This window comes from Acartia tonsa, chromosome 4, assembly GCF_053477335.1.
Source record: "Acartia tonsa isolate MP-2025a chromosome 4, ASM5347733v1, whole genome shotgun sequence".
Lineage (NCBI taxonomy): Eukaryota > Metazoa > Arthropoda > Copepoda > Calanoida > Acartiidae > Acartia > Acartia tonsa.
Window position 1 is genome coordinate 26,265,077 of NC_137263.1, and position 21,936 is coordinate 26,287,012.

Genomic DNA, 21,936 nt, shown 5'->3' on the forward strand with positions numbered 1-21,936 from the left:
TTACGCCAGTGATAATGTTTTCCCATGACCCAAAATTGTGATAAAAAGTTTGTTTATTCTAAGATGCAAGCCATAGTTAGTTCCAGTGGCACCTCACAGCGACGCTCCCTCGAGACCGAACTTGAAATAGCCGTGAAAAGTGGTGAACTAAAGTTACAATGCAAAAGTTTGTCCGAATTTCCGCGCAGCCTGGGCAAGCATTTTGTGCTCGCCGATACAAGGATTGCGGACCTGTCGCGGAATAAGTTATCTGAAATACCCGTGGAGTGTACGTATTTTCCTAGCCTAGAGAAATTGGTTCTCTACCACAATGTGATACGATCCATCCCAGACAGCCTGGGAACCCTCCAGTCTTTGCAGTTGCTAGACTTGAGCAGAAACCAGCTGTCTTATTTGCCACACGCTGTTTGTCAACTTACCCAGCTACAAAGCCTAATAGTCAACAATAACAAGTTAGTGTCTCTACCAGAAGAAATTGGGGAGCTAACCAACCTCATGAATTTGGATGTTTCATGTAATGAGATTGCCCATCTGCCGGTCCAGATAGGTGATCTGTCCAACTTAAGGTGTCTTGACCTTCGCCATAATCATCTTCAAGAAGTTCCTGTTGAATTAACCTATCTCCAGCTGAACATACTAGACCTTTCCTCCAACAGACTTATAAATTTGCCTGTTGAACTAAGGTTTATGGTGACTCTGGTGGACCTCAGTCTGGAGGAAAATCCTCTGCAGTGTCCCCCATCCAATATGTGTTGCAGAGGCAGAGTTCACATTTTTAAGTATCTGGAAACAATTGCCATAAAAGAGGATAAAAAGCGTGGCATTTTGGCGGATTCTGAGTTAAGACGCAGCTACAGAAAGACCAGTCAAATTGGAGACATGAAATTCGGTGGAGCTGGAGCAGATCCTAGATCTAAGCGTCATACAGCCGATAGTGGGTATGGTAGCGAGCAGACGGGAAATGTGCGACGCTGGAGCACTGAGCTCCAGGATGGAAATGTGGGCGGAGTAGGTGGGTCTGGACCTGACCAACACACAGAGGATGCAAGAAGACTGGCACACAGGGCTATAAGCTATAGACCAGCAGTTAATTCACCATCATTCGCAACATCCAACGGCAATATTAAAAAGCCACCTTTAACGATTCAAGTTTCTCATCCATCGTTGACAAGCAACGGTTCTGGAAGTAGTGGAGTTTCTTCTATGTCCTCTCAAGGTGTGCCGGCCAACCAATCTTCCAGTATTGAACTTGCTAATGGTGCCACTATAAATAAAGATATCTGTGATAATCCTGGCTGGAATTATTCCATGCCACCGACAGAAAGAAGCAAATATTCTAATAGTAAGCTGAACACCTCCCTCGGCTCAGCAGGTTACACGTCATCGCCAAACCGCAGAGAATCACACACCGACCGCAATGGAACCACATCCCCTGTACATTCCGCAACTAAACGTGGATCTACGGCAAAGAAATCTGAATCGTTTAACAGCCGTGGCACTGCAATTGGAGGCATTAGCGGTGTTCAGAGACGTTCCGTAAATGGTAGCAATCCTGAAACATCGGAACCTGTTAAAAAGTCTATCCTGAAGAATTCTGGTGCTAGCAGTTCTTCCTCTATTCCAGGAAAGCTTCCAGTTCCTGTAAACTCGAGTCCTACGTCGCCAACATCCTCTAATTTGTCAAGTCCAAACTCAATCAAAATGTTTCCAGTAGCCTCCAACCCTAACAATTCTGGCCTGCCTAGTCCCCCGAATAGCCACACAGAAATCTCTACTACACGGACATCCAATTTTCAGACTTACCGTCAGTATAAGGAACAGCTAAAGATGAGCCGTCAGAGTGAGAGTGTGTATCGTGCAGAGCAAAAGACCAACGGTGGTGGCGGAATTCCAACAATGACTACAACCCAAAAACACAATGTCGAGATAAGATCGTATTATGATAGAATGCAGAGTGTTGGATTGCCACGTGCTGGAGCTCCACCTGAAACATCACCACCGCCGCCACCACCAGGCCATATCAAGCTACCCTCATCAGGATCTGGAAGAACAAGCATACCTACAGCTAGCAGGAGTCCAAGCTCGGTTAGTTCAAGTGGATCTAGCACTGCCAGGGGGCCAGTCTCACGAGGACAAGATAAATTTACCATGAAACGCGATGCAGAGAGGGCAGCCGTTCAAGAAATGCACATCAACAATCTGCGACAAAATATAGAGTCCAGGCTGAAAATCACCCTTGGCAAAAATCTGCCAGATTGTCTGATGGACGGGGTCGTGTTATGTCATATGGCCAACCACGTAGTACCCCGCTCTGTCAACTCCATTCATGTTCCCTCACCAGCAGTTCCCAAGTTGTCTCCTGCCAAGTGCCGGCGCAACGTTGAAAATTTTATCAATGCCTGTCGCACAATTGGAGTGCGAGATGATTTGATTTGTAGCCCTACAGATATTCTCGAGCCTAACAGGAACAATACAGTAAGAGTAGCAGTTACAATATCAGAGTTGATCAGATTTAAACCAGTATAATCATGTTTAACCAGTTTGCTAGTATTACTTTTTGTTTAATTAAATTAGAGAAGGATGATATCTAATCCAATGTAGCGGAAGTCATTTATGTTTCTTAAGTATGTTTTTTTCTATGCAAAAACAATTTCATATTAAACTTATGATATAAATGTGTGATTGCTATTTTTATATAAGTAGCTGCGTTACTTTTTAATTTATATTCCCATTACCTAGTGGTTGTATTATTAATCATGCCAACATTTATTTACCTCGGAAAATTTGTTTCAAGTATTAGAATCTCTTTTTATGACAAAATCCAATAATTTAGATCTGATAGAAATCTCGTATTATTAAATAATTTAGTCCATGCAAACAATTTTTTTATTTTACCTTATTCAAAATATTTTATTTTAATCGATAAATTCATATTAGGTTAGTAATTGAAAAAAAAAAAAAATTCGAATTATTATGTAATAAGAAAATAACAATTTTTTTATTAACTATAATATTGGACTTCTGCATATTGATTTTGAGAAAAAAAAGTCCTAACTGGCTACTGTATCTTTTTTTTTAATGCAAAAACTATAGGTAGGTTGAATAAACTTTCAAATCTACTCTCATAAAGATTTTTTTCTTCTACTCTTTTTTAGGGGAAGGGATTATTTCAATTTTTGAAATTAAAACAAGTAACTAGGTACTTTTTTCGTTCTATCAATGTGTTATTAAAATTGTTGATTTTTATGTTTTTAAAAATCATTTTATCATATTCGTGATATTCAACCAGTTAATATTTTTTTTATCAACCAAGATAAGGAATATTATCTCTTCATATGATACATATTATATATTATCCTCATTATCATTTACAATTATTATTTTATCTTAGATGCTAGAATTATTTATTGAAATCATTATTCTTTTTTTTAGTGTATAAAATGCAGATTTTTAAAGATTACATTGTAGCTTTTTTCTTTAAAATATAGGTGGAGTTCTGTATGTTTTTGAAGGTCCGATAATAATATTAGCATTGTACACTAAAGTACTTCAAGTTCAAATTATTCCTTAGTCATAGTTAATTTACTCAATCTTTAGATCTCGACAGCTGCCAAAAAACCGCATATTTGTTGTCATATGGCTATTTGAAGAAATAAAATTACTATTGGTTTGGTGTTAATATATAAATAACAGGGATGGGCTAAAAGTTTTTTTAAGTTATTAACGTCGACTAAATAGTGGCTATTGGCAGCTGTAGAGTACTAATTCCAACAAACAGTAAATTTATCAAGTAATGCATTTTTAGATTTAAATTTTGAGAAGTATTAAAATTTTTTGTAGGTATTAAAAATTGAATCATTTGTGCCTATTATAAATCAACTATGTGAAGAAATTCAGGGTCATATGGCATTTTTATATTTATCATTATTAATTCTCTTGGCCTTATATGTATTAGTCATGCAAATGAGTAGCAATCTCGTTATTATTTCAACCAATACAAAGTAACTTATTATTTTGTTTAGATTTTTTTTCATAGTTCTCCTGCATTATAATACATTTATAAGATAAATATTGAATAATCTGATGCACAATATGATATTTGGGACTATCCCTTTACAGTAATTATAAAAAATCTCATGCCTAGATAGTTGAAGCAATCCATTAGCCTCCAACCAAGTATTAAGAATGTTTAAAAGCTTAATTTTGCAAAGCACTTGGCCTGTTACATTTTATATGAAATTTTGCATATTTTGTTTGTTATTATATATTATGCATTTAGGTTGTCCAAATGTGTTCCATTTATACAAGAATTGTTTTCTTATTGTTCTTGGCTTTATTGCCCTTATATTTTTTTATTTTAATTTTATGTTTAAACCAAAACCCCTCATTATTATTAGATGAAATTGTATTATTTGTTGCTCAACTTATATCTGAAACACATTTGTTCACCCTCATAAATGCATCTTGTAATTGTAAACATATACAGAGAAATTATTTTTATATACTTTACTTATAACAATATGTCAGTGAACTAAACTGTAGTAGAAATTAAAAATGTGTAATATTTTTTTTTTGTTCTTGTTAACAGCAATATGTTTTTATAAAAGCTTTCTCATTTCAAAATGACGCCTAATTTTATTTTGATGGTAATACCTTATTTACCTCTTATTTCTGATGTATATTTAGATTAAAATAAAATAAAATGGCAGCTGGTTGCTCGGGTCTCCAGCAAAGCTCAAGTCAAGTCAGGTAAAAATGGACATTTCATTATAATAGTTCAAATGAAAAATATTGATTTGTTCATCAAAACAAATATTTTATCTACTTTCTCCATAACTTGGATATGTTCGTATATCTATCCATATGATTTACCATAAATAATCGTTAAGATTGCGTTATACATTACTCTCTTTTTTCATGCAATTCAACTGTTCATAGCACTGAAAGCGTGATAGAAATATTCATGAAATCATCATTAGGTAGTATATGAAGATTTGTCCTTTTACCTTACATATAGACATCTAGTGTCTAAAACTGTTAATATTTCAAACAAATTACAGTAAACTATTTTTTAATGAGATAGATATTGTAATCCTGTAATAATTTCGCTAGATATGGAACGGATTGAAGAATTAACAAATTTTTTATTTACAGGGCTCGTCCACGGAGTGAAGAATCAAGGATACCCTTAAACGGAGAAAGTTCGGACTCTTTTGTAGGTCGGGTCTGTCAGTATTTACGAGGTTCTGCCGAGTCACATCAGGACACCATCAAAGAGGAAACCAGAAGGATGGCTTCCTTTGCGGTTCACTTCAGTATGAGGTATAATTTTTACTTTTAGGCAAAAATAAAAGTCCTCTATAATTCCATCCAACTTATCGAATTTTTTTGTACTCTCAAAATATAAAATTAGTTAAGGTTTTAATTTAATAATTAACACATATTACCTATTTTTAGCAAAAACCAGAAGATCCTGACGAATAAAACCGAAGATTGTTTAGCCCGCTGTATCCTTCGCATGCACGCCAAGCATAGCATGGTATTCGGCGGCATGGTAAGGAAGCTCAGCATCAACAGAAACATCGACTTCTACCAGGGCTTTGTCGAGGTGTCGGAAGAATTGTTTGTCGACAATATTTCCTGGTCAAAAGTGGTGGCGTTGTACGCGTTTGCTGCTAGGTTGGGTCAGTTCTGTATTGAACATAATATGGAAGATTTGTTGGGAAGTTTAACGGAAAGCCTGACAAGATTTTCTTTAGAATACCTTTCATCCTTCCTACAGTCACAAGGAGGCTGGGTAAGTTATTATTTGTTTTGCTAGAGCAGCTTAGCTACTTTAGAAGCAGGATAAGCCTGTCTGACCTCGACTAATATGAATAAAAATTTGGTGGCTTTATAATATTGTTTGCTGTAAATTTGCCTAATTAGTAATTTATGAAAATTCAATGTTCTTATTTTCACCCAAAAAAATTTAGCTTCATACTGTTGTGTTGCCTACATTCCTTTTTACCATTAGTAACAATTAACGACTGTGACGTAACATATCGCAACGTTGTCGGTATCTTGACCAAACACCGCATCATAAAATGTTAAAATTCATACTCCCACAGAGAAAATAAAAGTTGAGAGGACGGAAATGTCTTAACCCAAAACTCACTACCTACCATGTACTGGTTTTTCTAATTAACATTAGAAACTAAGAACAACAATTTATATAAATGTAAAAAATCAATCTTAGGCCTAATTAAAGTAATGTTACGTAAATGATTTTGTTGCACTTTGTAAAATGGGCATTGAGGCTTAATTTTATTACAAAAAAAACAATAAAAGCATCACTATGTAATTTTGTATCTATAGGAAATCAACTTTTCAGTATTTTTAAGTATTTGCTATGACATAAGTTAGAATTTTTGATTTTTAATAAGATTTGGACAAAAATAATAGAGTTGTTTTTTTTAATTAAGTAGGTACTAAGTTTTAAAACTATTTAATTTTTAAAAAGAATATATTTTTCACACCATATGATAACAGATACTGGAGCTAGGACAGAAATATTTATCAATTTATTCCTAATCCCTTTGTTTCTTGTTGTGTGGATGCGTTTCTGTTAAATGATTTACGGAAGTTGTTACACACACACACACCACCACACATACATGCACAAAGACACGCAATAATCATTACCACAATTGAATTTGATTGATTCTATACACAGGATATTAGTTAGTTCTCTCATATTCATAATATAACAAAATTAAAACATTAGAATCTTAATGTGTTTTTTATAGTTAAGCTTTTCTATATTTAGGGTCGGTCCGTCTGTAACGGATAGCTCTAATCTTTAATTTAGATATTTTAGAGTTGTCCTATTTATTTAAAACTTTACTTTGCATGTTGCTTCCCGTAACAGTATATATAAGGTATTATCATTCACTTATCATATATAAAAAATGAAATTCAAACTTGCCCTGAAAAAATCTAATTAAAAAATTCATTTTCTAGGATAAACTCATATAACACACTAGACTACATAAAAACTATGAAATCAATTAAATTCCGGATATTTAAAACATTTAGGTTAAGGATATCTTATTTATGTTTATTTCATTCATTAGGCCTAACAAATATAACAGTTAGATAAACACTAAACAGATGCATTTTTTCATTCTGACAATTTTTGATATTTGTAAAGTATAGAGTGTTGGTAAGGATCTACCCAACTTATAAAGTGCGTTTTAAACAAGTCGATAAAAAAAGAACGATGTTTTTTTTAAAGATATATGAAAGTTTCGATTATCTTCTGTGTGGATGAATTGCATGAAAATAATAACTTTTAAATGTTACGTTCTGGTTTGTATACAAATTACTTGAAAGCATTGACCTAGAAAGCAACAGAATAAAAAAGCTGATAAATAAACAATTTAAAGTTTACATCTGAATCATTACAGGGCATTTAGAATTATTGCTTTAAACTGAGAACGATTAGTATAGAATGCTTTTGAATCTCTTAATTTTTTTCCGGCATGGCTCTGCAACCAATTAATATCCGCTGGAATAAAAACGGTTCCTGACTATGCTATAAAACAAATATTATATTGAAATTAATGCCTGTTTTTTTTTGCCTCGGCCTTCGACCCTTCGGGGCCAACAAAACTGGAATTAATCTTATAATTTCCCACTGTACAATCCGTGGAAAACTGTTTATAATACGATAAATAACTATTCTATTTTATTATCATTGTTCCATGTTTCACATTTTACATACAATATTTAAAGCTCAAGGATTGGCCCAAATGGGAAGAGGGGGGGGGGGTAATGCAACCATCTCGTAATCAATGAGCAAATGGCACTTAGAATTCGAATTTCCAACTTTTTGTTCGATTTAGGTAAAATAGACTTGCCAAGGATTGCAAAATTTCAGATCGAAATTCGAATTATGAGTGCCATTTACTCATTGTTTACGAGATGGTTGCATTAAAACCTCCCCCCCCCCCCTTTATTGTTATAAAGATCTAAGTTTTATATGATCTCAAAACTTTGAATTATATTTAGCAAGATAATAATTGAAACACATCTGAAATTTAATATTATCAGATAGTATCAAGTTACGTCTTAGATAACTTCGTTTTATTAGCACGGTTACTATACAACAAAGATATGCCCGTACTTCCGTCTGGTCGAATCAGTTGAATTAGTTTTCATTTAATTTACGGATTTCAAAATTTTATGTGCGTTTGTTTCAAAATTAAGTTAGATTTGTACCAAAAATAATAAATTTAATGTGTAATGGTTGCTAAAAGTTAAAATTATGTTTAACGTCATATTCTTGAAATGGCTACACATTTTATGGACATAATTGCCCTCTTTAATGTAGATGCACAGTTATAAAGAAAGATTTATTTTCTTAAAGGGGGGGGGGGGGGGTTAATGCAACCATCTCGTAATCAGTGATTAAATGGCACTTAGAATTCGAATTTCGATCTGAACTTTAGCATGAGTAATCCTTGGTAGGTCTATTTTCTCTAAATCGAACAAAAAGTTGGAAAAGTAACGGCTGGCGGTTAGCCGTTTAGCCGTTTTTGCCTATTTTCAGGGTAAATTCATCATAAATTACGTAAAAATCATCTTTTTAAAACATATTTTCAGTTTAATTCATGTTGAATGAAAGTAATAACCATTTTTAAAACTTCTAGTACCAAAGAGTATTATGTGGAGGTAGGTTTCGTGACTAATTTGCAATATAGAAATCCAAAAAATGGCAAAATGGCTGAGCCGCCAGCCGTTAGCCGTTACTTTTCCAACTTTTTGTTCGATTTAGGGAAAATAGACCTACCAAGGACTACTCATGCAAAAGTTCAGATCGAAATTCGAATTCTAAGTGCTATTTAATCACTGATTACGAGATGGTTGCATTAAAAAAAAACCTTAGATATAGTGCAATAAAGATTTATTAAATTAAAACTACAGTTGTGCTTTTATGTTATTTTATATGTTTGAATTTGCATCTTTTAATTAAAATGATTTAATTTCATTGAAAAGATTGACAATGAATAACATATGTCTCTAATTCAATTATTGCATTAATTCATTCTTAAATTGAATCAACAACCCGGTAATACATGAGTCAGTTTTTAAAATTAAAGAACATGAAAATGTTCGATCATAATTTAAATCTTATAAAAAGCATTTATTACTTACTTTTTCCACTATCAAAATATACTAATGTTTTCAAAGAATACAAAGTAATAAATAAATTAAATGTCCAAACCAATCGTTAAAGTTAGCATGTTTTTCAACCTATTAAAAAAATGAATTATTCTAAGACTTAGATATATTTCGATTTTAGAAATCATTTTCAATTTATTTTGTCTCTTGAAGAAGTAAATCAAGCAATATTAGCTTGGTTGTTTAAAAAATTAATTTTCAAATTATTAATGATAATAATTTTAATTTAGGAGAGATTGTGTGAAGTTTTCCCAGCAGATAATGAGGTTGAAGCTCAAGTGTGGAAATGTTTGACTGTCCTTGCCCTTGGTCTTGCCACTTGCTCTATGGTCTTGGCCGTCAGAAAAGCCATCAGCTGGAGCTAAAGCCTACTATAGAGGCCTCAGAAGCAAACCTAACTACAAACAACAAAAAATATCAGACTATACAACCCAACGGACTGTGTTATCTTTAAACAGCTTTTAAACGAAGAAATAACACAAAGAAATAATACAAGAATAATGTTCATACACTAACTGCGCAAATTATTGTTTTTAAATAGAATGAGTAATATATTTTTAACAAAATGTCAAACTATAATTGGCAAAAGCACGAAAAAGTGATGATTGAGTTAGTCTTACTACTACGCTGTTGTAATTGTTGTGCTATTTCTTCCACAAGATGTCTCATATTATAAATTAATCAGAACTGCACAAACGAAAACAGCCCAAATTGCCTATTTTTATTTATTCTACTTTCTTCATTAATCACCCCAACCTTTTTATGTTTTTTTGCGAATATAAAATACTTTGCAGATATGACAATTTGTGGAAGCACAGGCACACCCGTTGTTTTACACATTTTTATATACTACGAAGTAATTTTTATTAAATGTTTTCATTAAACAGTTTTTACTTTAAACGGTGTTATGATGTTTTAAAATATTAACATGTTTTGCATTACATATCTCGAACTTAAAACCACATTTAACCAATTTTTTTCATGAAAATGTTGTGATTCAATGTCTTTAAATAATCTGTCATGTTAATGTGAAAATATTTCATCTGCACTGCATGGTTATAAGAAAATTGAGTAGGTATTCACCAACATGTTAATAAAGTAAATCTAAATTACCCTTTAGAGTATTTATTAATTTTTACGATATTATATAAAATATCAATATTATAAACCCCCATTTATTTTATATTTCACAAGCATACTTCCAAAATAAGATTATGATACTTTTCTTAACATGTTTTTGCGTCAACTCCTGGTGGGAATAAGTTCAATTCAAGATTTTATATTTCTAATGTCGCAAAAAGACCTCGTTGGTCTCACTCAGCCTTATCTTGAATTGTCTTAAGACAGGCGTGAAATATGTCCTTATCTCAGAAATTGAATTACAAAAAAATATGACCGTTATGCTCACAAAAAGTAAATAATTGTTATTGTTATCATATGCCGCCAATATTTCCAAATACGACAAAATGTTAATCTAAACTAATTGACTATAGCAGCTTTACATAATCAACATATACCTATATACATATTGTAAACCATATTTTTGATAATTTCTCTAGTCTTGTTTTGTTTACCATTGTAACCTGTAATTCATTTTTTTAAATAAATATAATAAAACTATACCTACATAATATTAGTGTTTTTAATTATTTTAATAAATATAATCTCATGTTTTAGTTCTGTTTTATGATATAAATATTTAAAGACAATTTACTTTCAGACAATGATATTAAAAATGTTGAATTTTAAGATAAGAAAGGACTTAATATTCTTATATATATGACAATGATGGAATGAATCAGTAAAGCACCATGAATTTTTCATGCAAGTATTTATCTACATATTTTCTAGAGAAAGGGAATGTGATTCTGCAAACAAATCTAAGTGAAAATTTCCCCACAACCCTCTTTCCTTATTTCTCCCCAATTCTCTAAATGATTTTACACATTTTATGCAATAGGGATTTTGAAAAATTCGAATTCTTGAGTAGGTACTTGAAATTATGGATATAGAACCAATATCTTGTCAAGTTTTTATTGGGGCATGCTAAGAGCTTTCTAAAGACACATTTCAAGCTCAATCCTAACCGATTTGACATACAAAAATACAAACCGTGCAAACATCGAGAACACCCTTTAAACACGTAAGACACTGACCAACATTAAACCGTCGTCTTTTAGATGAAAAGTTAGAACAACGATTCCATTACAAATGATAGCTGAAACCATTATAATTTTTTAGCCTTGAAAGACCCGGGTCGATTAAACTTTTTTCCACAAGTTTAAGTTCTGCAAAAAAATTCATGGTCAGTATTTGAGGGCAAACATTCATAGACGAGTTGATCTGTCGAAGTATCAAATGAAACTACAGGCAATAAGCTTCAACTTTGCTTCAATAACTTGTTTCACAAACGTTTAGAACATCGTTAAAATACTGGTAGGCCCTTGACCCATAATACCCCACACCACCCTACAATAAGATAAAATTTTAATCTGCGTAAACTAATTTTTTTAACGAGTCTATTTTTCAGTTTTATCTAAAATTATTAACGTATTCTTCACTTGTAGGCAGTGTGAAGCTCCGCAACCAGGTAGGATTCTGGCTCCTTGGATTATTCAACAACTTTGCCTACGTGGTTATGCTCTCTGCTGCCCATGATCTTCTAAAGCCGCAAGAACACAAAGTATGCCCAGGGATTGAGGAAGACAAGGATGAGTCGATGATAAATATAACCTCAGGTTAATACAAGAATCATATCTATCAATATTCTCTTGTTTATTTTATTTTCGGTTTTTGTTTCACTTTGTCATGTTTTATGGGTGGTATCTTGGCTGACACAGTTAGTCGACAGGATGATTAGTCTTATTATTTATGTTGTTGGTAATTTAATGATAGGTAATGTCCTTTCCATCCTTGAATGATTTGTTCTGATTTAGGAAGAGACTGTAATCCACTGTCAACTGGAAGTATTTTGTTAGCGGATGTGCTTCCCGCTATATTTATTAAACTACTTGCACCTTTCATTCCAATTTCCACAGCTATTAAGGTTTGTAATCTAACTATTGACCTTGGGGGGTAAGGTAGATAGCGTCTTCCAACAAAATATTAGAATCAAATGGTTACATTCGGCAGCTTTTATTTAGTAAATCTCGTTAAACCCAATTCACCTTAACAGTAAAAATTATCGGATAATCATATAATATAAATTTAAGCTTTAGGTGCAAAAGAGGATTTATTGTTTATTTAATGAGTTAATTTAAGCAAGCAAAATTTAGCATAAATGGATATTTAAATCCCAAGGTATTTAATGATCGAGCGATAGCTCATCATTTAATTTATCTTTTCTTTTAACTATAACTAAGTAGTTATTTTATCCACTAAAAATAGGTAATTAAATCTGATTTAAATATTTTTAGATTGTAACAACAAGTCTCCTGAACTTTGTTAGTTTTATCTTGGTTGCCCTTGCCACATCAGACACGCAGACATTTGTTGGAGTAGCTTTAGCGGCACTTGCTTCTGGTCTAGGAGAGGTTACATCATATTTAGTGGCGCAGCTTCTGTATAATTAAGGCCTGTGTCCGGCCTTCCGTCTGACGCTGTGCGTTTACTAACAGATCTACTTTGTAGTTTGCCTTATGAAAATTATAATTGAGGTTCCTCTGTATCCACAATAACGCATCACGTCCTTTCCTGATATTAAAAAAATTGCTTTGTTTTATATTTATATTTTTCGCTACTTTGTATTAACCCTTGTTTGTGTTATAGGTGACATTCTTGGCTTACACTCACAAGTTTGACCCTATGGTCCTCTCTGCTTGGAGCAGGAAAACATTATTACATTTTTAAACATGTTTTTTTAAGGTTTTTAAATTCTTTCCTAAGCTAATGAATATATTATATTTTACATTGTATTTTCATTACTAATTTGTGTCGTTATGACTATAGGAATTAACTATAGGAATTCAACTTATTATTGAATGAACGACCCCGCACACGAAAAAATGGAATATGAGAAGCCATTACAACTACAATGGATTGTTTTTTCTTAGTAAACATTCAATTTTTTTAAAATCAGTGTCTGGTTACTATAACGGGATAGTGATTTATTAATTTGATCTATATTTAAATAATTCTGCTTATGGCAGCTTTTTACGATATTAGTCGTAAGAAATGGATTTAGTTACTCTAAATGACCTTGTCTCCATCCTTCCTGTAACTGATAAGTTTTTGTATACTATACAGTAAAACGGTATAGAACTAATTGAAAATATCTTAACTTTTAGTAATAATAATAATAATGATTTCTAAAGTGGGACTGGAGGATCAGGAATTCTGGGATCCGGCCTTTATACTGTCCTCACTCATGCTGGATTGTCTCCCAGGTCAACGGTTCTTTCCATGCTATTTATTCCTGTTGGAATATTTATCACCTATACTTTCATTGTAAAGGTAGGTAATGAATGGATACTTGATTCTTTACGATGGATTAACCATAGAACTATTGGGATTAAACCTTACAAGTCATGTTCTAGATCAAGAATTATCCTTGTATTATGAACCAGAATCAAGGGGGGGGGAAGTTCTGACACATTTGCGTAAACCTGGTGTATAGGCTTTATCTTTGGACTGAGAGGATAGGTTATTAGGGATAAAATCATTCTTATATGATAAATTTCCCCCAGATTTAAGCTTTTTTGGATAGGCCTCCAGGTCCCGGAGCTCCAGGCCTCCAGGTGGTCTCTGTACAGGTAAAAATTAAAAATAAGATTTTTTTTTGAAGAGTTAGAGGTTAACTTATAAAACAAAATATGCTTCTTTTTGATTGTTATTCACATATTTGAAGAAAAAACATACATATTTTGTCTCATAAGCTGACATCTAACTCTTGAAAAAAAATTTTTTTTTTTCATTTTTACCTGTAGAGAGACCACCTGGAGGCCTGGAGCTCCGGAACCTGGAGGCCTATCCAAAAAATCTTAAATCTGGGGGAAATTCATCATATAAGAATGATTTTATCCCTAATAACCTATCCTCTCAGTCTAAAGATGAAGCCTATACACCAGGTTTACGCAAATGTGTCAGAACTTCCCCCCCCCTTAAACAAACTACTATATCGACAATCACAAACAAGGGATTTCATTTCAAACAACTTTACCTATATCTTGTGATTTCTGCATGGAAATGCATTATTTTTCTTTTAATTCTAGTCAAAAGGAATGTAAGGGGGGGCGGGGGGGGGGGGCGTAATGACATTTATTCGTAATCCGTGAGCAAAATGGTCTAAATATTTAGCTAGACCCTTCAAACTTGGTATATAAGCCTAGTCCTATAGGTATTACATCTAAATGGCAAAAAAATCCAAAAAATTTTATTTTAAGGTTAGGTTAGGTAAGAAAAACCCTGCGGAAATGGGGTTTTTAGGCTTTTTTGGTCTATTTTGATGTGGAAACTTACCTTAAATTGTTTTTTCTTGGGGTTTTAACTTAAATACACTGTATCTATTTGTATGGACATTATTTAAGATGATTCAGCAAGTCGGGGACCGACCCCAGGGGGCTAGGTGGGTGGCCCACAGGGGTAAAGTGCATTTTTCCCAATACATATGTTGTGATACATCTAATTATAGGTTTTTTAGGTCAAGGAACTCAAATTCAGAGCAAATATAAGCATAAGACTAATCTGAAGCTAGCCCCATCGGGCTAGGTTGGTGGCCCGCAGGGGTTAAGATCATTTTTTCCAATATATATCTTGTTATATATCAAAATATAGGTTTTTTAGGTCAAGAAACTCAAATTCTGAGCGAAAATTAACATTAGACTAACCTGAAGCTAACCCCCCCGGGCTAGGTTGGTTTTCTGCAGGGCTTAAGAGCATTTACATAGCCTAACCTAGACTCTTATTTATAATTTTACATGTTTTTTCTTGAATAAACTTTGTCTATTAATGATGACTTTATTTAAGATAATCCAGCAAGTCGGAAACCGACCCCAGCGGGCTAGGTTGGTGGCCCGCAGGGGTTAAGTGCATTTTTCCTAATATATAGCTGTGATACATCTAATTATAAGTTTTTTAGGTCAGTTAACTCAAATTCAGAGCTAGAATTAGCATAAGACTAATCTGAAGCTAGCCCCAGCGGGCTAGGGCGAGTCCCGTAGGGGTTAAATGTATTATTTTCCAATATACATCTTGTTATTTATCAAAATATAGGTTTTTAAGGTCAAGAAACTCAAATTCAGAGCTAAAATTAGCATAAAACTTACCTGAAGCTAACCCCTGTGGGCTAGGTAGATCTTCTGCAGGGCTTAAGTGCATTTTACCTAACCTAACCTAGAAACCTACTTATTTTTTGTTTTTTTCCTTGAATGAACTGTGTCTATGAATGAGGACATTATTTTAGATGATCCAGCAAGTTGGGGACCTCCTTGGGTCAGCCTCCTGTATGAAGAATCTTTTAAATGATGGCTTTAGGACTAAACACTGTGTATCTATGTAAAACCTAGCCCGCCTGGGTCAGTCCCCGACTTGCTGGATCCTCTTAAATAATGTTCTCATGAACAGTTTATTCAATTAAAAAACCTTTAAAAAAGTAAGATTCTAGGTTAGGTTTGGTAAAATGCATTTAAGCCTTGCAGGCAACCCACCTAGCCCGCAGTGGCTAGCTTTAGATCAGTCTGATTCTATTATTAGCTCTAAATTTGAATTTCTGGACCTAAAAAACCTATAATTTTATGTATGACAGCACATACTTTTGAAAATGCACTTAACCCTGGCGGGCCACCCACCTAGCCTGCTGGGGTCGGTCGCTGAGTTGCTTGGTCATCTTAAATAATAAATAGACACAGTTTATTCCAGAAAAAAACCCCTAAAAAAACAAGTAAGGTTCCAGGTTAGGTTAGGTAAAATGCATTTAAGACTTGCAGGCAACCCACCTAGCCCGCTGGGGCTAGCTCCAGATTAGTCTGATACTTTTATTAGCTGTAAATTTGAGTTTCTTGACCTAAAAAACCTATAATTTGATGTATGATAACACATACTTTTTCTAAAAAATGCATTTATCCCCTGCGGGCCACCCACCTAGCCCGCTGAGGTCGGTCTTCGACTTGCTGGATCATCTGAAATAAGATCCTCATGAATGGACAGTTTATTTGAGAAACAAAATCTAAAAAAATAATATTAAATGGAAGTTTCTAGGTTAGGTTAGGTAAAATGCACTTATGCCCTGTGGGCAACCCAACTAGCCCGCTGGGGTTAGCTTCAGATTATTCTAATGCTTATTTTAGCTCTGAATTTGAGTTCTTGACCTTAAAAACCTATATTTTGATATATCACAAGAAGTATTTTGGAAAATAATGCACTTAACCCCTGCAGGCCACCCACCTAGCCCGCTGGGGCTAGCTTCAGATTAGTCGGTCCTCGACTTTCTGGATCATTTTAAATAAAGTCCTCATTAGTAGACCCAGTTTATACAAGAAAAAAACCTGTAAAAATTTAGGTAAGTTTCTAGGTTAGGTTAGGTAAATATTCTTAAGCCCTGCAGAAAACCAACCCAGCCCGGGGGGTTAGCTTCAGGTTATTTTAATGCTAATTTTCGCTCAGAATTTGAGTTTCTTGACCTAAAAAACCTATATTTTGATATATTACAAGATATATATTGGAAAAAATGCACTTAACCCCTGCGGGCCACCAACCTAGCCCGCTGGGGTCGGTTCCCGACTTGCTGGATTATCTTAAATAAAGTCATTATTACTAGACAAAGCTTTTTAAAAATAAAACAAGTAAAATTATAAGTAAGTTTCTAAGTTAGGTTAGGTAAATGCTCTTAAGCCCTGCAGAAAGCCAACCTAGCTCAGAATTTGAGTTTCTTGACCTAAAAACCTATATTTTGATATATAACAAGATATATATTGGAAAAAATGAACTTAACCCCTGCGGGCCACCAACCTAGCCCGCTGGGGCTAGCTTCAGATTAGTCTAATGCTTATTTTAGCTCTAAATTTGAGTTCCTTGACAGGGGCGTCCAAGCTTTTTTTTTTGGGGGGGGTAAAAAATTTTAGGGGGGGGGGTAATTGGTGTATGGGGGGGGGTAAAATGGCGCGCGAAGCGCGCCGAAATTTTTTTTTACCCCCCCCCCCAAAATTTTTACCCCGGGGGTAAAATTTGATTGGGGGGGGTAATTACCCCCCCTAAAGTCTGTTGGGGGGGGTAAATACTCCCCCCAAATCTGTTGGGGGGGGTAATTACCCCCCCCAAACTAATTTACCCCGGGGGTAAAATTTTTGGGGGGGGTAATTTAATTATGTAAAAAAAGCACCTACCTAATCTATTAAGTTAATAAGTACTATCCTATAACATAAAGTAGTAAGTAAGGTTTATTTGACTATAGCTTCAGATTTCATTACTTTTAATACTGAGTTCTCCTTTTTAGGAAAGCTTCACATAGATCCCATGATGGTTCCACACTATTATAGGTCAATCCTTTGAGTGGCTTTAGGCTATTTTTCTCCTCCCTTTTTACCCTTTAGAAAACATGCTAAGGTTGCCACTACTATTCAAATATATAGTAGTATCTCATTCTTTAGAACATAAAAATACAATAATTAACTCACTAACCAATGAACTAATATGATTATACTTTAAAGTGAAGCGTTTTATAGGTCCTGGTAAGTTTTATAACTAGTTTTGAGACATCCTCCCAAAAGAAATTGCCTATAGAAATTCTTTTTCATTATTTAATGAAATATTTAATTTAGTTAGGTATCTATTTTATGGAATCTTCAGTGCTTTACAATTACATCATAGATCCCCGGGATGGTTTTAGCCCTTATAAAGGCCCAAGTAAATAAAACATGATCAAACTATTAAATTTTTTGTTATCATGGTTAAGAACTGTTTTAACTGGTTGGACTATATTGGGGTATAGTCCCTTTTGTGGCAACGCTCTTTAAGGGGCGTTTCTTCGTTTTTTTCACACAAGCTTCTCTCCTATTTCTAGCCCCTGCGGGGGGCCAATTGCTTAACCATGTGGGGCAATCACCTAAACCAATATAACCTATCCTAAAATAAACTATCAAAAGCCATTTAGGATATACTTTTCATTAACTATTAGGAGACCAAACGAGGAACATAAAATATATTACACCTCAAGGCTCGAGTCACACTATGACTTTTTTTAAAGAACATTTATTTTGGGGGGGGGGTAATTACCCCCCCAAAATGGTTTGGGGGGGGTAAATACCCCCCCCAAAATCGTTGGGGGTGCCTACGGCACCCCCAAGGTAGGGGTAATTTTTTTTTGGGGGGGGGGTATTGTTCACAAAATTTTGGGGGTGCCAAATGGCCCATTACCCCCCCCCCCTTGGACGCCTATGTTCCTTGACCTAAAAAACCTATAATTAGATGTATCACAACATATGTATTGGGAAAAAGGCACTTAACCCCTGCGGGCCACCCACCTAGCCCCCTGGGGTCGGTCCCCGACTTGCTGAATCATCTTAAATAATGTCCATATGAATAGATACAGTGTATTTAAGTTAAAACCCTTAGAAAAAAACAATTTAGGTAAGTTTCCACATCAAAATAGACCAAAAAAAGCCTAAAAACCCCATTTCCGCAGGGTTTTTCTTACCTAACCTAACCTTAAAATAAAAAATTTTGGATTTTTTTGCCATTTAGATGTAATACCTATAGGACTAGGCTTATATACAAAGTTTGAAGGGTCTAGCTAAATTTTTAGACCATTTTGCTCACGGATTACGAATAAATGTCATTACGCCCCCCCCCCCCTTTGTAACATTCTTCCGTTAAGTTCCATAATAATTTTTGACATTTAATTATTATTTTTTATTTTAGATTCCAACCAATATTGATTTCGAAGCAACAGAAGCCGTAACATCATATGCTTCAACTGACCAAGTTCCGTTAATTTCTAACATTTCATCAGATGAGGAATCAGACACTTCTGCCGGCTATATAGTGCAAGCAAATGAAGTTGATCAAATTAATTATGCAGATCAACCTTCAGAAGGAAATACTAATCAACCACTTGTGCATGATAGTGAAGAGTTAACAAATGACAGTCATAGTCAACATATTCGCAATGTCAACATTGAACCTTTAAGTCTATCAGAAAAGTTTAGGTTGATTCCTGGATTATTGAAATATATGGTTCCCTTGGGCTTGGTTTATTTCTTTGAATATGCTATAAACCAAGGTATTTTTCTCTTTTTAAAAATTTAATATTATAAACCAATATTCTAATTTTGTTGTTCACCACTTGTTCAAAAAATTTGGTAAATGTTATTTAGAGTTTGTAAAATAGACTTTATCTCTTGATTATTGACTTGACTTGAATATTTTTATGTTTAGGTCTATTTGAGCTTCTATATTTTCCAAACAGCGAGCTCTCTCATAGTCAACAGTACAGGTCATCCTTCTTCTAATATATAATACAAAGTAGAACGATGTCTGTTCGTTCGTCTGAAGCTTAAGATCTAAGTAACCACTGAACCGATTGGGCTGTACTCTTCAGCGAATAAAGATACTGGTCCACCACCCTGACAATAAAATGACAACTCTTTTTTGGCAATACAAGTTTTTAAGTGCGCTTCGCGCATTCCCCTGGCAAAACTCTGTGCACGCCACTGTATACACAGGCAAAATTTAGAAAATCGTTGCTACTAAAATTTGTATATATTTAGGTGGTATCAGTTTGATTACAGCATTGGAGTAATAATATCAAGATCTTCTCTCAGTCTTATTAAGATATCAAACATCAAATTGTTGGCATTTCTTCAGTGTGTTAATTTTGTCTTAGCACTGCTACAGGTAACTCACTAGTTTAATATAAATAATAAGGACAACAATGTTCATAAGTACAGATATATTAATTTTTCTAAATTGTTAATAAATCACTGAAAATGATATGGGAGCTTATTTTCAAAGGAGAGGGGGAAGGAATTCTCTTCAACATTCTCCATTTTACACTTTTGATTAAATGACACTTAGAAACAATCTGTTGACGATCTAAGATAGCTCAAACAGGAAAGTTAAAGTATGTTTTACCTATAAGGCAGCTGCACTATTAAAAATATTATTTATGTTTAAATTTACGAAATTTTAAAGGCAAAATTGTTTTCCTAGGATTGATATACCCCTCTTTGTTAAAATCTTACTTTTAATAAAATCCCTATTTAGAGTATTTTCTGGACAGTTCCAAATATTTGGATTATATTCGTGTTTATCCTGTGGGAAGGATTACTTGGTGGTGCTGCCTATGTTAATACCTTTTACAGGTAATTAGTTGTTTTTATTAAGGGGTGGAGGGTATTTTCCAATCTGCATTATTTTTTCCATGTATTTAAATGACACTTTTAAAAAAGATAGAAAACAAATCATATGGTGTGTAAGCTAAAATGAAACAACTAGAAGACCGAAAAGGGGTACTTGTTTGTTTTTGTTCATATCACCCTAATACTTATTTTCTACTTATGAGTCGCGTGCATACTCATAGGATTTGCCAGGGGTTGTTTTCCTTGAAGGGGGTGGGGTGAAATTATATTTTCAAGGGGGATGTTTAAACCCCCTTCTTTCGCATGCTTTTGATTAACTCTTGAAGATAAAATGATAACTAATGTTAATTATTTACAGAATATCCGAAGAAAGTGAGCCTAGAAATAAAGAATTTAGCCTTGGTTTATCATCCGTAGCTGATTCAACCTGTATCGGAGTTGCTGGACTTACTTCTCTTTATCTTCATAAGTGGATTTGTTCTCTTCCTTTACCTGATTAAGAATACCAACAGCAAGAAGATCAATATTCTTTGTTATACCTTATAGACGTAATGTAATGTGATTTTTTAGATTAAATTAGCAAGAATAACATACAAAGGGGGGGGGGGGCGAAAGTTACACTTTTTGAAACTAAAACTAAAAGTCAACAAAGGAACTCAACTAAAAAAGAGTTACAGGTCTGAGATTTTGCATGACAGTTGCTTTATAGGGGTAAAATATGGAACTGTGAAGAAACGGCGGCGCAACCGCCGAAAACCGCCGTTTCCCGCCGAAATTTGTTTTGCCTTTTCTCGGCGGTTTTCGGCGGTTGCGACGCCGTTTCTTCACAGTTCCATATTTTACCCCCATAAAGCAACTGCCATGCAAAATCTCAGACCTGTAACTCTATTTTTAGTTGAGTTCCTTTGTTGACTTTTAGTTTTGGTTTCAAAAAGTGTAACTTTCGCCCCCCCTCCTTTCTTGAAATTTAAATTTTGCAAAAAAAAACTGGTATTTGGAATTTGATATATTCCATTATTTTAATAAATTAATACATATGCTTATTGTATTAAATCCAAGCTATTAAAACATCTGTACATTGCTTTCTTTTCATGGTTATATTACATATTACGTTAAATATGCATGTGGCCTTTTCTTTATTTAAAGAGATACCTAAATGTTAAAGCACTGTGATAAAAAATATTAAGCACTTTTGTACACTAAAGTAAATGGTTGTGTATGTAACTGTTTATATTTATAATATTGATGTGAATTAAAAAAATATATATTTATATTGTTGTATTTTAATTAACATACCTTATTGAAAAATTAATGCTAACTTATGAGAGAAAAATATTACAGACAAAACGACAGATCAAATGAACTATTAGAGTAGATATTGCACAATGGTTAGTAGAATTTTCTAAAATTTTAAGAAGCT

General features: G+C 33.9%; 3 protein-coding genes across 22 annotated transcripts; all 3 read left to right on the plus strand.

Annotated features, from left to right (window-relative positions):
- Positions 1-24: 24 nt before the first annotated feature.
- Lrch (Leucine-rich-repeats and calponin homology domain protein) lies at positions 25-4,703 on the plus strand. Of its 18 annotated transcripts, none has more exons than XR_013878589.1 (3): positions 25-2,547; positions 3,314-3,948; positions 4,065-4,703. XR_013878589.1 is itself a non-coding variant. In XM_080157208.1 (2 exons), the coding sequence occupies exon 1, from the start codon at positions 25-27 to the stop codon at positions 2,524-2,526; it is 2,502 nt and encodes an 833-aa protein (XP_080013334.1). In that variant the 3' UTR covers positions 2,527-2,547; positions 3,314-4,703. The 18 variants fall into 18 exon arrangements, 8 of the variants coding, with proteins under 8 accessions (XP_080013334.1, XP_080013335.1, XP_080013336.1 ...); XR_013878590.1 differs by having other exon boundaries at positions 3,314-3,898; positions 4,037-4,703; XR_013878591.1 differs by having other exon boundaries at positions 3,314-3,898; positions 4,145-4,703.
- Positions 4,630-10,946, plus strand: LOC145316597 (apoptosis regulator BAX-like). Its single transcript, XM_080157226.1, has 4 exons — positions 4,630-4,749; positions 5,155-5,322; positions 5,458-5,797; positions 9,456-10,946. Exons 1-4 carry the CDS (start codon positions 4,703-4,705, stop codon positions 9,588-9,590), a joined length of 690 nt encoding a protein of 229 aa, XP_080013352.1. The 5' UTR covers positions 4,630-4,702; the 3' UTR covers positions 9,591-10,946.
- Positions 10,932-21,803, plus strand: Cln3 (CLN3 lysosomal/endosomal transmembrane protein, battenin). Of its 3 annotated transcripts, XM_080157222.1 has the most exons (12): positions 10,980-11,049; positions 11,467-11,530; positions 11,793-11,963; positions 12,162-12,271; positions 12,642-12,758; positions 12,994-13,050; positions 13,537-13,677; positions 19,078-19,438; positions 19,594-19,651; positions 19,926-20,052; positions 20,422-20,519; positions 20,875-21,803. In XM_080157222.1, the coding sequence occupies exons 3-12, from the start codon at positions 11,864-11,866 to the stop codon at positions 21,014-21,016; spliced, it is 1,311 nt and encodes a 436-aa protein (XP_080013348.1). In that variant the 5' UTR covers positions 10,980-11,049; positions 11,467-11,530; positions 11,793-11,863; the 3' UTR covers positions 21,017-21,803. The 3 variants fall into 3 exon arrangements, with proteins under 3 accessions (XP_080013346.1, XP_080013348.1, XP_080013347.1); XM_080157220.1 differs by lacking the exon at positions 11,467-11,530 and having other exon boundaries at positions 10,932-11,053; positions 11,797-11,963; XM_080157221.1 differs by lacking the exon at positions 10,980-11,049 and having other exon boundaries at positions 11,467-11,595.
- Positions 21,804-21,936: the final 133 nt, after the last annotated feature.

What these genes read in the sequence shown, in the direction of transcription:
- Lrch (XM_080157208.1), top strand. Translation starts at nt 25, where the DNA reads ATGACCCAAAATTGTGATAAAAAGTTTGTTTATTCTAAGATGCAAGCC.
- LOC145316597 (XM_080157226.1), top strand. Translation starts at nt 4,703, where the DNA reads ATGGCAGCTGGTTGCTCGGGTCTCCAGCAAAGCTCAAGTCAAGTCAG. An exon ending in GCGGTTCACTTCAGTATGAG is followed by an intron (nt 5,323 to 5,457) that starts GTATAATTTTTA and finishes ACCTATTTTTAG; the next exon opens with CAAAAACCAGAAGATCCTGA. An exon ending in TACAGTCACAAGGAGGCTGG is followed by an intron (nt 5,798 to 9,455) that starts GTAAGTTATTAT and finishes ATTTTAATTTAG; the next exon opens with GAGAGATTGTGTGAAGTTTT.
- Cln3 (XM_080157220.1), top strand. An exon ending in GATGATAAATATAACCTCAG is followed by an intron (nt 11,964 to 12,161) that starts GTTAATACAAGA and finishes GTTCTGATTTAG; the next exon opens with GAAGAGACTGTAATCCACTG. An exon ending in TATGTTAATACCTTTTACAG is followed by an intron (nt 20,520 to 20,874) that starts GTAATTAGTTGT and finishes AATTATTTACAG; the next exon opens with AATATCCGAAGAAAGTGAGC.